This window comes from Abramis brama, assembly GCF_963993115.1.
Source record: "Abramis brama genome assembly, chromosome: 1".
Taxonomy (NCBI): domain Eukaryota; kingdom Metazoa; phylum Chordata; class Actinopteri; order Cypriniformes; family Leuciscidae; genus Abramis; species Abramis brama.
The window spans coordinates 50,505,807-50,524,582 of NC_139963.1; the positions used below are offsets into that span (position 1 = coordinate 50,505,807).

General features: G+C 37.0%; 1 protein-coding gene across 6 annotated transcripts; it reads right to left on the reverse strand.

Annotated features, from left to right (window-relative positions):
- Nucleotides 1-382: 382 nt before the first annotated feature.
- LOC311087417 (endonuclease G, mitochondrial-like) lies at nt 383-17,065 on the reverse strand. 6 transcript variants are annotated; one of them, XM_084120738.1, is made up of 6 exons: nt 16,994-17,029; nt 14,532-14,744; nt 11,340-11,497; nt 8,070-8,152; nt 7,898-7,972; nt 389-2,777 (listed from the first exon to the last, which is right to left on the reverse strand). In XM_084120738.1, the coding sequence occupies exons 5-6, from the start codon at nt 7,898-7,900 to the stop codon at nt 1,746-1,748; spliced, it is 1,035 nt and encodes a 344-aa protein (XP_083976864.1). In that variant the 5' UTR covers nt 7,901-7,972; nt 8,070-8,152; nt 11,340-11,497; nt 14,532-14,744; nt 16,994-17,029; the 3' UTR covers nt 389-1,745. The 6 variants fall into 6 exon arrangements, with proteins under 6 accessions (XP_083976862.1, XP_083976864.1, XP_083976866.1 ...); XM_084120736.1 differs by lacking the exons at nt 14,532-14,744; nt 16,994-17,029 and adding an exon at nt 12,963-13,581 and having other exon boundaries at nt 383-2,777; XM_084120740.1 differs by lacking the exon at nt 14,532-14,744 and having other exon boundaries at nt 16,994-17,065.
- Nucleotides 17,066-18,776: the final 1,711 nt, after the last annotated feature.

Genomic DNA, 18,776 nt, shown 5'->3' on the forward strand with positions numbered 1-18,776 from the left:
ACAAATTTACTGGCTACTGAATTGCATTACTATGTAATTTTTGCTTAACCTCAAACATGTTACTTTCAGTCCTGTTACTCATGGACAGCAGAAGTGTGTTGAAAACGTTTACACACTAATGTGTTATAGTTACACAACTTGTGTCAGATATGTGTCACATGTGTGTGACTGTAGTCGGTGTGTATTTCCCAGAGTTACTTCCTGTGTTTTTACAACTGAGTGTTTGGACGAAAACTGAAACGTGTTGTTTACTTGTTTTATGTAGTCCAGTGACGTTTAATAAAGAGTTTGTTTGAACATTTTATTACCTGGATGTTTTAGACATCATGAATCTACATAGACGAGCTCTTATTGAGAATTAACTGAGGTTTGATGTTTCATTGAATGTTTTATTTGAAGTCACCAGAATCGTGATTAATGGCTCCTTTATTACAATACAAAACCAGTGCAAACACCTTAAAGGAAGAGTACAGAAATAATGATATAATTATGAGTGAATATCTAACTGTTTATTAAAACACATAAATGTGTTAGTTCACTCAGATACACATTTGGAAACACTCATTATGTTTTGATAATAAAATAGAATAATAGAAAAAAGACATCCAAACTATAAAAACAATATGAACAATGGGAATTGTGTATTACATAAAGAATGTCAAATAAATCAGTTTTTATAAGTGAGGTTTATTTTAGCTTCTTCAAAGAAAACACCCTTAATTTGCAGAACTGCACATTTCACAATATTTAGTTTTGTAAATAAATAAATAAATAAGCATAATCATATGTTTGTCTACAATAAAAATAATAATTCAAGCAATTAAGCTCAATCTCTCAGATCAAAAGGTGCACTGTAAACAATTGCCAGAAATGTACATGTTTAAAGAGTATTATTTTACAATAACGCTGCTGAGAATCGACTTTGAAAGATGTGACATCATCAAGAAACTCTACAGCATAATCTATTCATGCCGCACTGCATGCTGGGTAATACAAATGCACTGTAGAAACACAGTATGATATTCTAAGCGTGCAGTTAGATACAAGAGAAGTCCTACTGTGGAATTACTGAGAAAGTCATGCAATTTGTTAACCTGGAATATATACTGTAATTTCACACAAAAAAATTATACCAGTGTGTTTAAGATCATGAGAAACATTTTTGAATGGTGTGCATCTATATACAGTATAGGATTATTACCTAGTAAAAAACTGCAAGCTAACTGCTAAACTTTCCTTCAGATTGTCAGTTCATCCAAACACACTGAGGGATTTTACTAATTTACTGCACACGTCACTTATAAGCGAATTTCCCAATTCAGAGGCTGCATCCTTCCAAGTCCACAAAGTTTGAATCGAGCGTTGTTGAATGGGGCGGTCTACTGGCCTACGGAGGAAAGCTGTTGTCGCCTAGCAACTGTGACAGCTGCCGTTGATGAGCGGCAGTAACGTTTGTACTGGACTTTATTGAAAGTTATACTCAACTGAAAACAAAACAGGTTTCACAAACTAAATATGTTCTAAACATGTTCACTGGTCCATTTATGTACAAAATAAATAAAAATCTATAAGATCGCTTCTTGATAAGATATAAGTGACATTTAAACAGCTTAAAATTGTTTTTTAAACATTTGCATTGTTAAATATTTGAGTAAGTTGAAACCCAATAGTTACATTTAAAATAATAATTCAGCATTTACTCTTAAGTCTGGTTGCAGTCTGGGATCCTCGCTCCTGTGACACAATCACGCCTGAAACAGGCATTCGACATCTATAGTAGCACTGCATAACTCTCCATTTTTGTGTTCTCCTGTCAATGTAATCGTCTGTAATTTTATAGATTTCACCAGATCCACATTGGGACAGCGTTCTTTGAATTTCAGCCCAGACTGAGCCTCAATAACGTCAATGTGCTTCCAATAGTGGGATAGTAAATCAATTATTTTTTCTTTGTTGTCTTTTATGTCTGCCATATCGATTTTATACATTTTTGAGGTTGTCTCATATTCTGAATTCGTATTGGGCATCCGATAGCATTCTGGCTCTTTTACTGTCCCATCCATGTTTTCAACAATTACCACCTTAAAGAAGTGAGTTGGCTTTACTTTTCCTCCCAAACGCTCCATTTCACTTGGGTCAGACAGATGTAAATTCTCAGACCCAGACTCAGTATCAGTTTCTTCTGTTGACTCACTCAGGTAAAGTGGTCCAGTGTACACATGCACATTACGGACGTTGTCTTCCAGAACTAGGCCTCGACAATAATTCTCAAGGGTTATCCAGAGTTTCTTGTTTAAGTCCCTAAACTGTGGTGCCATGTTGCTCATCAAGTAAGTGTCATGATAGGCTTCCATACACCACGTGTGATTGGCAGCCGCAGCAAGATGACCTTGATGGTAGTGTTCGTCATTAAATGTGTTCGTTCCAAAGCTCATTTGCTTCGGACACTTTGGATCCCTTTCAGCTATCATATTTTCAGGTAAAGTACTCTTGTTCAGTATCTCATACACCCATTCAGCATTCTTGGTTCTATTGTCGAATGACATGACATAAGATTTTCTTATCCTTATGTCAGTGTCTGAAGGAACTCCGTCAATTAATTTATAGGTTCTGCTGCCATTTTGGTTTTCTTCACTAGATGTACATTTATCAATGATTTGTTCATTATTAAGCATGCCTGAGAATGGGATCCGTATGAAGAAAATCTCTGAAGCCTGATTTGAATGTTTGGATTCCGATTGATCTTTTGCTGAACATCTGCGTTTAGAACCTCCGTACTGAAAAAAAAAAAAAATGCGTGTTGGATTTACATGATTTGATCATGTCCATCGGTTCCACATGAATCAATTAAGTTAATGTTCATATAATTTCAACATATTATAAAGTCTTTTTGTAAACAACCCAATTAAGTTAATTGAATCGAATTTCTTTTATTTTTGTCACGTCTAAATAATAAGATTGCATTAGCTAGCTATCAAACTATTAGTTCTAATTAGTATTGTCGAGTTCACACACGTGATAGGTATAACTAACTGTGTGAACTCAACAATCGATAACAATCATTTAATATCTAACGTTACAGATACACGTGGACACAAAAGTATGTTCAGACCACTTCACAGAAGAGTCTGAAGTGTATTTACATCCTGTTTTCGGTCTAAGTCCACAGTAGTCGATTGTCGAGTTCACGCGCGTGATCATAGGTAACTAAGCAACAGTGGAGAACTCGACAATCGACTACTGTGGACTTCGACCGAAAACAGGAAGTAAATACAGGTATTTGCGCTGGCTGAAATAACATCACTTTTATTCATATCTTGCACATCTACTGCAGTCAGATTCACCGTGTTCACTCTGAAGGTATCACTCACATTGGCTGTGCACTTGTAATGACACATCAAGGATGTTAAGAGGCTAAAAGCAGGTTTAAAACTTGCCCCATTGAAGTCAACAGGGTGCAAATTTTAAAAATAGGATAACACGGTGTAGGCAACACCGATTTTTGTCGTTGTTCTCTGTACTGACAGCACTCCAAATTTACAAAAAAAAAATGAGCTCAATGTTAAAATTGACCGGAGTTCTCCTTTAAGTGATTAATTGAGTGATGATTGTTTGATTATTGAAAACACCTGATGATAACAAGCAGAATCACTGAAGAAAAGAGAAACACAAGAACTACATCTGACTTCCAGACACAGCCTTACTGCCGTTTCACACCACAAGATTCATCGGCGCGTATTTTTTTTCCGGCGTGCATGTTAATCAATGAGTGCATTCACACCGGGAGCAGGAGCAGCGGGTGAGCAGCAGTGAAGCGGGGGTTTCGGAGCTGAGTCTATTTTTTGCTGCTCATAGTGATGTAGGAGACCGGTCTCGAGACCGATTTCTGCTTTCTCTGACTCATCTCGGACTTGTTCCTTCAAAGACTCGGTCTTGACTCGGACTTGGCATAGGCGGTCTCGTCCCCATCACTAGAATACATACCACTAGAAAACTTTAATTTGCTCTGCATGTCCTAACTATGATTAAAAAAGGCAGGGTGGGCTTAACATGTTGATGACAGAGCAGCACTGTTGAAGCAGTTTAGAAAAATAGGCAGAAGATGATGCATGTGGTAGGGATTTTTTTAATGATAGTAAAAGCATAGTCCACATTAAGACGTTAAGACTGCTCCTCTAAACAATTCCTAATCTAGCTTAGTCTGTAGGCCTAACTGTTGATTATTAACTGGGGTGATATTAAATCATGAATATGAAAACTGACATGATTTTATGGTCTTGGTCTCGACGACTCGGTCTCGACTCGGACTTGCTTCCTCAAAGACTCGGTCTTGACTCGGACTCGACTGTATTTGAAAACCAACGGACTCGGTCTCGACCCTTCAAAGTCTCGGTCTTGACTCGGACTCGGCATAGGCGGTCTCGTCCCCACCCATACACAAAAGAAACGTATTTGAAATATATGCAACATATATTTTTGACACTTTAAAATATATTTACATATATTTCTTTTGTGTATGGGCATCACTAGCTGCACGTTCTCAATTAAAGTGAAAGCACACTTTGATGGACAAAATAAATAGGATTTCACACAAAAAGTGCTCAAAATGCACAGAATTTGCATGTTTTAACAAGAACTGGAATTTGTCAGAAAAGAAAATGGAGACTCAAAAATATTTCTAGAAAATTTACCAATTTAAACTTTTTAAATTTTTCAGTTTGGGTGAAAGTATGGTTTATATAAGTAAATAAATAAATAAAACTATAAACTAGCCAGAAAATATGATAATTTAAATAAATTTTCCCCACAATGTATTTTAATAATCACAATTTAGAATGTCTGTTCTGTGGCAAGAAATAATTGTTGGTGAAAAGTATATTTTTTAATAACAAGTAACCATTTATGGTAAGTGATGAGATTAGTGAATCATTCTAATTCATGATGGTTAAAACTACATCACCTGATCATATTTGTTTCTGGCCTCCTTTGTAACAATTACGTGTTTTGGTAAACACTGTTACACAGGCCACAAACTTGCATAAGAAAGCCAAGAGTCAGACTGCCCAACATCAACATCTACACCTCTAATAATTCTCAAAAACTAGTTAGTAATAAGTGAAGCTGGTAATGCTGTTTGTGGAGTTGTTTAATCATCCTCTGCTGAGATCTTCACAGATTTAATGTCTTCTTTTCTCTTCAGTTGATTTCATCTAAGGCTGTGTCTGAAGTCAGTTGTAGTTCTTGTGTTTCTGCTCGTCTCTTTTTCGGTTCTCTTCTTTCCTTCAGTGATTCTGCTTGTTAACAGGCTTATTAAGGCTGAGATGACTCCATATTTAATATACACAGACTTTGTGGCTCAGATAAGGTCCAGTTCTGGTTTATTTCTTTGCTCTTGGCTGACATGTGGCATTGCTATCGCCTGCTTGTGGCCCAGATCTGGCAAACAGGAGTGGTCCCCATACACAAAAGAAATATATTTGAAATATATTTTCAAAATATATTTTTGGAATATATGCAAATATTTGAAATTGGCCCAAGAAATATATTTTAGTTAAATATATTTTCATATATGTTTACATATATGTTTTAACTTTTGCAAATTGTTTCATTTGAAATATTTTCACAAACAAACAACACATTTTCAGTTTATTTTTTAGATAGACCACTTCAGCTGTGGATGTGGGCATGGGAGAGCAGAGCTGTACCACTTCCCCCTCCCACATTTTTCCTTACTGGTCGGGGATCGAACCGGCAACCCTTCAGTTACAAGCCCGAAGCCCTAACCAGTAAGCCACGGCTGCCCCTTTACTGACTTTATTGGCCTAAAATGACAATTTTATGTAGGAAATAACATACAGAATGCAGAGTTTTTTTCCCTATTTTTACAGAATTGAATACAGATATTTAATAGTGTGTGTATGCAGTGTTAGACACTGAGTTCTATCTATTGTTTAAGTGTACTTCACTGTTGGAGTGTCACTTTTATACTTGCATCATAAATATTGTGCATATTTTCAATATTTAAATGACTTCAGGAAAGATGTCAATAAAACAACAATAAATCTAATAATTGCACTTAGTGTTAGGTACGTGCCACCTAAATGGCCTAATAGTCCTAGGAAAGCAACTATCTGTCATTTCACATTGCAGTCATTTAAATGTAAGTACAGTATTTATTAGAGCTGTGTGTCATAATACAGTAGTGAAATATGGTAGCCTACTGTTGTGTATAGGGAAAAAGGTAGAGGAATTACTATGATCAAAATACATTTTCGACCCTTCTTTAGCAAGCTAAACATTTTATGACCATATGTGACCCTGGACCACAAAACCTTGTGTGTAATTTTTTTAAAATTGAGATTTAAACATCATCTGAAAGCTGAATACATAATCTTTCCATTGATGTATGGTTTGTTAGGATAGGACAATATTTGGTCGAGATACAACTATTGAAAATCTGGAATCTGAGGGTACAGAAAAGTCAAAATATTGAGAAAATCTCCTTTAAAGTTGTCCATTTCTATTGGCGATGCTGCATCCATTCACAAAAATAAATGTTTTATATACAGTATTTAAGGTGGGAAATTTACAAAATATCTTCATAGAACATGATCTTTACTTAAAGGAGAACTCGGTAACTCTAGCGAACTCTAGTCACTTCTTCGCTGATTTTCCCTTTTGTTGTCGCATGTTTTCCCCACGAGCTCCCCCTACAGCTGTGGGGGGGCGTATATTTCACAACACAGTCGTAAAAAACTCACTTGCGGCGGCCTCCTCCCCCACTCTACCGCTGCTCATGTGCGTTTGTTTTGATCGGAGCAAGCCAACTGTATCGTGTGGAGCTATGTCTACCGAGGTGGGTAATCTGGTAATACACATCATACATGCGTGGGTGTTTATGTCGAATTGCCGTAAAGCAATTTGTGTTTCGCGCTCGTTCTCGTTCTAGTTCTCGCTTCTCACGAGACTTCCAATTTCTATCTTGCCGGGACGGTAGTGCCCAAGTTGCAAGGTTGGTTTTCCGCCTGGGAACGCTGGGGGGAGCGGGGAAAGTCACCAATATCACCAGAACAGGTTGTTTAACCATACAAATGATTTCTAGACAGTTTTATTAAGTTAAAAAAGTTACCAAGTTCTCCTTTAATATCCTCATGATTTTTGGCATAAAAGAAAAATCTATAATTTTGACCCATACAATGTTTTGTTGGCTATTGCCACAAATATACCTGTGCAACATAAGACATTTCAAGTTTTCAACATTTCAAGTTTTTTTGATCCAGGGTCACATATATTTTGTCATATAGTTTACATTACATATGTTATAAATGTAAATATATTTTACACTTAGCATCATATATTTTTGTTATATTTAAGAATATATTTCAAAATGATAAATATAAGTGAACAACAATGCAAATATATTTCAATGTATTTGGAATATATGCCACATATATTTTTGACACTTTAAAATATATTTCAATATATATATTTTTTTTCTGTATGGGTCTGCCCAGTGCCGTCATTCCACGCTGCATGTGGGCCAGATCAGCATTCCACAAGTGCCAGATGTAGGCCGGATCTGGGCCGAAACATTGTTACTCCTGAGTTACTTGTTGTTACACTCATTACAAACAAATATTTAACCAATCTGCAAAATTATAACATAAGCACATTGTTTTCTATCATCTGAGGTTTTATCCATTTGTTTGTATTTCTTCCCAAATTCGCTTGATATCATTCTCTTGCCAGCAGTCATTCTCTGTTTTAATGTCATAGTTCATTATTATTTAGAGTGTTCTACATGGACTAAGGACTTGAAACAAAAAACTAAAAAGATTGAAAATAAATATTTAATCTAAAGTTTCATCAGATGTGTTTTTCTCGTAAGTGGTCTTACCATTTTGGAATCAAGTTGGAATCAAGCACTCTTGACTCAATCTGGTGTTGGTCTTCAACGATCTTTTTATCAGGTCTGGCCCAAAAAAACAATGAAAAAACAAACAAACCTTTGTGTCAAAATTCTGCTTGATTCAGGACTGAAGTTTATGTAGAGACAGAAAGATACTCACATGATGAGGTTTGTTGAGGATCTGTCAGATAAACAGAAACTTCTGCTGCTCTGATTTACACCAGTTCTGTTTTACTCTGCACACTGCAAACACACACAAACACACACACACACACACACACACACACACACACACACACACACACACACACACACACACACACACACAAAACAGGTTTAATAATGTACTCTTTACATAGCGTGTAGACTAAGGTGTTATTAAAAATAAAACGAAAGCTAGTTGCTTGTTGGCTCCTACAATACACCCATCTCATAAAATGTATTCAGAGGAAATAAATTTCATAGACTATAAATTCCATAACATTCTGCTGAAATGCATATATGACTAATTTGATTGTGACGTGTAATTAATTCACCTTAAAATAAAGTGTTACTGATCTATCTTGTGCAAAAACACATAAAAACAGCTCAGTTTAATATTAACTCACCTTATCAACTATTAACGTTCAATAACATTTCAGTTAAATTAACTTAGTTTAATACAAAGGACTGTTATGTTTTCCAGTATAATATTGTTTTTTCCTTGATTTTACGGTAAGCTGTGGTTGCCAGTAAATTAATGTTTTTCTACAGTTTGTTGCCGTAAATGAATTTACAGTTGATCACTGTTAAATTGTGTTTCACTCTGTTTATTTTCATCTTACAACTTTTAACCCCACAGCAAAATACTCAAACGCAAATTGAATTATTTGTGTGAGTAGATTTAATACAAAGTCAATGCAAAGATGCGAATAGACGTGAATTGGGCGACACGTTTGCCAATATTCACCTCAATCGCGTCTTCCGCACAAGTTAAAAAATGTCAATTCAAGCGTAAAATTCGTATGACGTGCTGTCGTGCAAGCCAATCAGTTTTCAACAACTGCATTTTGATAAGTCCGTGCACTGGGCACCTGTCACCCTCAAGTAGTGCTGGAAACGGCTGTCACTCAGGCGTAGTTCTTGGAGAAGACGGTGAAACACTCCGTGTTGTGTGTGTGTGTGTGTGTGTGTGTGTGTGTGTGTGTGTGTGTGTGTGTGTAAGTGTGAGTGAGTGAAATCACTGAGATGTGTGTGCGCCTCTGGATGGTGCTGTGAACCCAGAAACCTCTACGTTTCAGAGTTCCACAACAGGTACAGGCAAGAGTAATTATCTCCAACATGGTTGATGATGGAGAAATGGCAGAAAGAAATCTAGTTGTTGTTGTTGATGTGTGTGAAGACCACAGACAGTGAAGTAAAAATGTGAAGACGCTCCTAATCGCGTCATGTTTTTATTCGTGCGAGTGACATGAGAAACAAAAAAACATCCAGCGAGTAATCTAGAGCGAGTAACGCGAAACAAATATACGCATCGCTTTTGGTGTGAACACACAATTACTGTATATGTCCACACTCTACAGAGTGTTAATTAGACAATTCAGTGATTAATTAAGTGATGATTAAGCATTAGTGATGAACACCTGCTGTTAACAAGCAGAATCACAAAAACTACAAGAAGAACCAATTTTGTGTGAATGTGTGTGTGCTTTTGTTTGTGTTAGATATTAGTTTTATGTGTTAGAATAATCAATTAAGTCATGTTTGTATTTTAAAGAGAAGTGTTCTTGTGTTATGCGCTCACAAATTGACTGTCTTAAACTGCTGATCTAATTTACCTTGCTAATCCACTGCAGAGGATTATTAGCTTGGCCGTAAAATAAGTGATTCTTTCAAAATTCCCTATAAATCAATTAATAATTCCCTTTGAGCTAAATTTACCTGTTTCCCTTACAGTGGCGTCAAATAAACTCTGTGGAGTGTTAATTTTACAGTGTGTAGACAAAATGAAGAGCTAAGCATGGCAAAGATCTTATGACCTACTGCAAAAGTGAGTAAATAAAGGCATTGAGATGATTTTAAGCAAACTACCATAAATAAAATGACTTGTAATGTGACAAAATTGCTCATTGCTTCTGACCAATAGGTGGCACTGTCACCAAATTAATGTGGTGAGGTCAGGGTGGAGTGTCAATGTCAGACAAAAAGTTTAGTGTCACTAATCCAAAGTGTTGCAGAGATGGGCTGAATGTGAAATCGCCCCCTATATCCTCAAATAAGGCAATATTTGAGGGGCATCTATTTGTAGTGCTGTCTGAAACCATAGTGGATGTTATTGAGTGCACTCATTCAATCCCAATGTACATTTAACCACCGTCCGAATTTGCTCCCTCGTTTTCATTCAGTCCTTCAAGTGAACTATAGTAGTGGACTATAGGGAATAGGGAATGAGGGTTTAGGGGGCGATTTAGGATTCATTCGGTATAGGGTTAGCCCTTTTGGTAACAATCCCTATTGGAAATTATAAATGTTGCAAGTGCATTAACTGCCAATTTACCAATAATATTAAACTTTTTGAACATCCCATCTATAAAAATGACATAAACATTAAAAGTTTTATCACATGTAATACCAAAAATGTTATATACCCTTGCAAAAAAGTTTATGTCAGAGAAACATCTCGTCGTTTAAGCGATCGTTTCACTGAACACAGGAGTTTGGTTAAAAGAGGTGATGTAACAAAACCAGTTGCAAAACATTTTAAAGAATATAATCATCTTTTGTCTTCTTTTTTATTCTTTAGTATTGAACACATAAAAATTCCAGTAAGAGGAGGTGGCACTTACCTAAATAGAAAGAGAAGAGAGGCATTTTTAATCTTTCATTTAAAAAAAGTATTTCCTACTGGGATGAATGAAGAGTTGAGGGAAATTTTTATAAAAGATAAACAAATATCTCATGTATGTGTTTTTTATGAAAACTTCTCTAAATTTGTGCATGTTTATTAACAGTTATATGTATGTGATTGATGTTAAATTTGTACATTCCCATTTAGAAGATATTAACATACATAAATGTAAACTTTTTATGTCTTTGTCTTTTTATATCTTTGTCTTTGTTGATTACAAATTCATTATATGATATGTGATCACTCGCTTGGCATGTTATGTGATTGGTGCCATGCCATCTGACTTTTCATTGGTTATCTGTAAGTTTGAATTTTGCCCTTGTTTGTACTTAAATGAGCATGTGTACAGCTGGCATCTATTAGCCCTGATAAAGGCCTGTGTGCCGAAACACGTTTGCAAAATAAAGAGCAAGTTTTTTTCTAGCTCCAGTTTCTGATCATTTTGATCTCTCCATTTCACAAGTGTTGCTTGTTGTAAATTAATACAGTTCCCTGGAGCTACTAGACCATTTGTCATTCTCCATTTGTCTGCAGTGTGTTTACCTTCAGCTGATGCCAGGGTTAACGGCCACTAGAGCCCGAGCACTCACCCACGGCAGGGAAGGAGCCTGAGCTGGACACTGCACTGATGCCGTAACCGATGTCTGCAACGGAGCTTGAAAGTGCACGTCCAGTTTTGTTCGAGAGTGAAGGAAATCCACCTGTGAGTGGAGATATTAGTGCTCTCGCATTACATGGATAAGGTATTGTCGACATTTGTTATCAGGAGTACATGTTTTAAATACGACAATGACATTGACCTGCAACAACCCGTGATGTCACTACTAGTGTTACCATGAGTATTAAAGGGCATCTAGAGCGCACGTCACCACCTTTTATGTCTTCAGGAGGCCGTTTGTTTTTAAGGCGAATAGGCTTGTCGCGTCAATAAATCAATTAATCGCACGATAAAAAAAAATGAGCTCGATAATTTTTCCGGCCGCGATAATTACATTTGCATGCTTGTTTGTTTTCCTCGTCTCTCTCTCTCTCTCTCTCTCTCTCTCTCTCTCTCTCTTTCTACCAAAAAGACTGGACGACCACTCTCGGTTCCTTAGCGTATTCACCTTATTCCGCCCCGCCCACTTTTAATACTTCACGCTTCCGCATTTTGTCATCCGACTTCCGCTAAACTGACACGGCACATCCGGTAGCTATTTGTAGTTAAAAGATTGTTTATAGTTAGCCAAAACTTTATCAAAATGACAAATAACGTTAATACCGTAAATGTTTTAAATTGGGAGCAAGGAGAAAACTTCGTACGACTATCAGTTCGTCTCACATTATCTCATCCATCGTCATTGTTAACGTGGCCAGAGGTAACGTTAACCTATGGGAATATTTAACTACGTCCTGTCAGGAGGAGTTGACGGAGCAGCAATGAAAAATTATTTGTAAATAACATAGACTGTAAAAAATAGGTAAATAATAAGGAATGAGAATATTTAGGGTTAATGATAGGAGATTAGGTAATTGGTTAAATATGAACGATTAAATAAGTTGTATAAAATCAGTTGTAAGAAGTGTTTGATGTTTTCAGGAAGCTAGAGACACCTTCTACTGACCTTCATGTAGAAAAATTTCACCATTTAAATTTCATAAGTAATAAACCAAGATGGTATTTATTTGCAAACTTGACATGACTTATTCCTTATAACTAGAAGACTTAATTCGTTTAAGTTTTAAGGGGAATCTACAGAGCTCACATTATATTGTCTGAGACCTAGGTAAAATCTGGGCACATTGTAAAGGTTTATAAAAAAAACTATTCATAACAGGTAACATCTGCTCACACTGTAAAGGTTTATAAAAACAACTATTCATAACAGGTAACATCTGGTCACACTGTAAAGGTTTATAAAAATAACTATTCATAACAGGTAACATCTGGTCACACTGTAAAGGTTTATAAAAATAACTATTCATAACAGGTAACATCTGCTCACACTGTAAAGGTTTATAAAAACAACTATTCATAACAGGTAACATCTGGTCACACTGTAAAGGTTTATAAAAATAACTATTCATAACAGGTAACATCTGCTCACACTGTAAAGGTTTATAAAAATAACTATTCATAACAGGTAACATCTGTTTTACAAGATTCACAAGGAGGACAAGTTTCACCTTCCTTTCATAGAAATCGGTAATGGTGAAGCCTCTGTCTGCCATTACTTCATCGCCTGGACTTCAAGACAGTTTAGCGCCTTCCGCCATTGCCTCAGGTGCTCCTCGTGTAAATCGTAAAGTACACCACAACATTCCGATCGCTTTAGCCTACATTGTGTTCGTAACACCGTTGGTTAAATTGTTCTATCCTCTTAATCCAATTGTTATGGCAGCCCCTAACTGAGCATATAATACTTTACATATTTTACCGTTACAAGTTGTATAGAATTACGCTAGAAACTAGCGTAGGTCGTTTCAGCCGGAAGTTGAAGTCCCGCTCAGCCGGAAGTAAGATGACAAAATGAGCGTAATGGCGTCGCCCTTGTTGTCATGGAAAATAAGGTGAGTGAGGAGTGAACTCTCTGCCCTGTCCCAAATGGCGCACTTCATGCGGACTTTCGGTCTCGTGGACTTGAATTGCGCGTGCTCGCTGAGTCTACGAGTCCGTAGGCTGTCCCATTCAGCATTTTACCGCTCTGAAGTGTGCTCAGCAGCGCCCCCTTTGTGCCCTTGAAGCGGTCTTCCACGAAGCCCGCATAGAAGCAGGCTTCACGCACTTTAACTACCCAGGAATCCTTGCGAAAGGCCAATCAGACAACAGATGGGAGGAGATTTCACTCGCGGATAATTGTTGACATGGCTGAGAAGAAAATATTACGGTTTTTATGACCTAAATGTACATTTTATCAGTGGTTACCTACAGTTTATACAAACATTATGGTAATCGACCAGTGGTTGATGTCTCAAACATAATAATAGCGCGTTTAATAATACGATCGCATTATGATTCATTAAATAAATAATGGCAGGGCTTTACTGAGTCATATGTAAACATAGTATGAATATTGAAACCTGTAAATTCATCTGAAACTCATGCACATTTTCATTATGTTTTAAAATTGCAATCTTAGTTCAAATGGAACATTATGTATTATTATGTACAACTGTATACATCATTTAAATAAGCATGGTGTATCTATTGTCTAATGCCCAGGTGATATGCACAATATCAAAATATAGAACTGTAAAATTAGGCTGTGTAGTTGACATGGAGATAAGACGTTGGAGCGCAAAAAATGTGATTTCTCCTGTCCAACAACAACCAGACCTGTAATATTTCTGTCAGTAAGGTTATTTTTCACTCTGATTTCTCTGAAAATAAAAAGCTAGATGATATATTAAACTTTTTCTGTACGATGGGTAAATATCATATTCACAAAGCAAGATACCTTAAATTCAAACCTAGTTGCAAATTTTTTGCTTATGATTTACAGTTATTCTTCACTTCAAAAAATCCCCTCCAATAAAAGAGCTTCGAAAATATCCTGTATTATAGAACAAGTTTTATATAAATTGTAAAAATATTTTATTTACTGTTATTATTTACTTTCATTTTCTCTGTATCCCCACATGTTCATGTTCATTGTTTTGTATTATTTCCATTGTAATGCAAAAAAAAAAAAAAAACAAAAAAAAAAAAACAGCCCGTTATTTCCGGCGTGCTGATCAAGTCTGTCCCAAAAATACCTCTCAATGCGCCCTCGTGGACTCGCGCCAAGGGCCCTATAGGTCTGCACTACATGACGTCACCAAAGTGTGGACTCTGAGGAAGTCCACAAGTCCGGAGTGTGCCATTTGGGACAGGGCCTCAGTTGCATGGTCTTTGTGTGGGGAGGCGGCGCCGCTTGTCAGTCACATGGTCTTTGTATGGGAAAGCGCCAGCGGGACTGCTTGCGGCGACTGCCGGGAGAGAGAGAAGACGCTAGATGTGAGTAGTTGGAGGGAAAAAAAAGAAAAAGATGGAATTGGTTTCAAAGCCAAACGCGACAGCGAGCCCGATCTCATGAAAATGCGTATCTATACCACAAATGTTATTTCTCGTGCCATTTATACGCCAAAAATAGTTTTTGCGTGCATATGATACGCACTTTATGGTGTGTAATACACACGCACTCCTGACCCCTAATCCTAACCAAGTATTTTCAATGCGTAGCATATACACGCAATAAAGCGCGTCTCCGTCTTCCCGACAGTAAATTACACAATCACTCACTCGGGCGTTTGTTTAGTCGACAAAATAACAGGAGGACAGTGCAAAATGCTGTGGTATCCTGTTGAGGCTTTTTTTTTTACAAAGGTCCTAACCGGCAGTTTTGCCTGTTATGGAATGTAGGCTATCACTATTTATGTCTGAGCCTAATGTTTAATATTTTTTTGAAGTGCAATTTTGTTTACATCCATTTTATTTATTGTTTTTGGTATTTATTCAAGTGAATTTTTTTGTTAACAGACACTGAGAGTCCATTGCTTTTATTGTTTTTGGTTGTTTTGTTAATTTTTTGTGGATATTTAAAATGTTTTTCCGTTTTCAATGTTTAATATTCTTAAGAAATAAAAGTTTATAGATCTTTGAAAAGGTGTACCTGCATTATTATGCCATTATCATTATATTAGATGGAAATGGTCTCGAACGACAATATTATCGTTTATCGCAATAATTTCTTGGACAATTTATCGTCCAGCAAAATTTGTTATCGTGACAGGCCTAAAGGCGAATGACAATGATGTCCTCTGACAAGTGTTTCAGGAAGTGTCCACGGTGGCCCTGTCCCAAATGGCACCTTAAGCACTCGTGGTCTTCCTAAGAGTCCGCACTTTTGTGCGTGACTCGGCAAAAGTGCACATCAAGGGCGCATATCGACCACAGAGCTCGCAAGCACCCTTCTGAGGCCTAAAATGACAAATGGGACACCCTACAACAGGGTTCCTCAAACTCTGTCCTGGAGGGCCACTGTCCTGCACAGTTTAGATCAAACCCTGATCAAACACACCTATGAGTTTCTAGTGATCCTGAAGACATTGATTAGCTTGCTCAGGTGTGTTTGATCAGTGTTGGAGCTAAACTCTGTAGGATAGCGGCCCTCCAGGACCGAGTTTGAGGAACCCTGATTTAAACAATAATAAAATGTGTCGATTAGCAAATATTCGCACATTTGCACGTATATTTAAGACGTATATTTTAAGCACTCAGACGAAATGAACGTTTCTAGGAAAATTATATCAAAGCGGACAGGTTGAAAAGATTATAGACACGTGTAGGTCATGAATGAAAGACTTGGAAATAAAAATATGACCCTGTCCATCTCTCAAAATGACATCTTTTCTTTCCCTTTAAAACGCTTGTATAAGTACCCATCTCCCATATTCCTCTAGCACACATGCCATATGGAAAGACTCGACGCCACCGTCTGCCACTCCCAATGATGAGAGAAAAAAAGGCTGTCTCATCTCCAGTAAAACACATGACATTTCAGAAAAAGTCAGTTTTGTGTTTATTATCTAACAACCTTGACATTATTGATGAACAGACACAGTCTCTCAATAAAATGTGTCAGTGTTTTTATGATCTCTAGTAATCTTCAACCTCTCGACTGGTCCAATGTTTCATTAACTTGATTATCAAAATCCTTTAATTTGTTAATACAAAACTAGGTCCCCCTTTATATTATGTGTATTTAACTACTATGCATTAATGTTTTAATTAATCGTTTGATACAATGCACATATTGTGTACATGTTTTTAAAGTACTTATATATATTTTTAAATACCTGCATGTAATTACAGCTGTTACTTATCTCTGTAATTACATTTATAATTACACTGTTGACCCACCCTTAAACCACAAACCACCAAACCTGTCCCTAACCTTACCGTATCCCACCTCAATAGCAGAAAAAGTGTTTTGCAATACAATATGAACACAATTGTATTCATGTTTTGACCTAAACACCCTAAACATGTGGTTAAAGATTACAGCTACCATATTGGTGTGTATTTAGTCAATATAATGTGCTATAAAATCAAATCAATCTACAGTCAATTGTGCAGAACTTTTCCATATCAGACATGACGATTTATATAAAAGTAATTAATTACTGATACAACTGACATTTAATACAATTGGTATTATTAGGCAATAGACTCAAACCTGGTTGTTTCTTGTCTGTGTGTCAGTCTGTCCAGCTCCTGGAGTCCAGATAGGGAGTGAAAGCTCTCTGCAGGTCTTTATATAAAGTGGGTGTATGCATGTGACGTCACTGTTGGCCACACACACTGAGTGGAAAAAAGACTGAGAGGCATCATTAGTTTTCCGCGTGAATCCCGAGAAAAACACACACAACACATGCCAAACGGGAGAGAGCTTTGAGATTGACTGTACAACTAGATTCGACAAGAAATATGAGGTATATTTACAGACTGCTGAAAGCTACAGAGAAGCAAATGGATCTCAGTTCACAGAAACAACTAGATCATTTTGTGTCAATACGATGAATTTTGGGGAAAAATCACATATTGTATTGTTAGATTGTATTGGCAACTCATCAATGAAATATTTACTTAAATATTTTATTTAAACACTGACAAAAAAAACTGGACATGACGATATAACATTGATATAAGTGATCACATTAATCTATATTGTATTTATGTAAAGCGTTCACAGGCAATCTTTGCTCAGTTGTAAGGAACACTATATCGAGTCCAACCTTCAGTTTAACTGATAATCTTCTGTTTTACTTGTGTTTTCTTAGTTTCTCCTATTAAATCCAGTCACACACAGCTCTTCTGCCACTCAGTCCGGCTGAGGGAGTGTGTTGGTCCTGCGGGAAAAGTGACGTTAAAGGTGCCATGTGTAAAAATTGAGGTAAAAATATCCAAAAAATGAGCTACACGCATCAAAAGAATGAGAAGAAATAAGGGCGATGATGTCATTAAAAAAATGACAAGTTATAGTGCTGCAGAGATATCAACCTGAATTAGCAATAGCATTACTAGCCACGGCCCGACAGGTGTTGTAATACCAGTTTCGGCCATGGGAGGCGGTATGCGAGCAACATAACCACCACCAGCCCAACTGCAATACACGAATAACTCGCACGGCTTGTGGACGTACTTGAACCTGATGTCAATCGTGTGGAAAATACAGCCCACTACTACATTTCAGTTCAGGGAAGAGAGCGGAAGAATGGCTGAAGCCCTTGGCAAGAGACCCTTACCACCACCACACCCACCCGCTGCAGGGATAAAACGCGCTCGGAATCGCAAATAAAATCTGATAAAAAAAGGAACAGAACCAGAGTAAACATTGGCACTGCTTTCCATCGCTGGAGACAACTAATGGCCATGAAAGAAATGAGGTTCGACTCCGAACTTGCAACATTTCTGTTTATTATAACAACCTATATTATGTTTATTAAATGGCTTTCCTGAGGTAAATCTGACATAATTGTTCTCCAGCTATGTTATTGACCTCTTCACGCTGATAAAAAACACTGATTGGTAGATATTATGTATGAGGAATACATTTCGGTAAGTTGTAGCCTACTGTATCTTTCAACAGTGTTCGTGTTTTTTACTATTAGCTACTAGAGATGATCGGTTCACGTGCGCTAGGGATCTCTCACGTAACATTTACAAGCGCCAAAACGGTATTTATTGTTTGAATTGCGTAATAAAATTGACAGAATCTGAGAGCTGAAAATTTTTTTATATCATAACTAACCTGCTCTGTCTAGTCTGTCGGTCTCCATGTCCTCTTTGCTTCGGGATTTTTCTGTGCGCGAGAAAATTGATGTGTGTCGTGAGAGCGTGTGAAAAGTGTCAATTGCGTGTGTCTCACGGTGAATGCGTGATAGTTGGCAGCTCTGGTTACGTTGGTCAACATCAGCGAATGCTGTCTGTCAAATTAATGTAATTCAAACTAACGATAA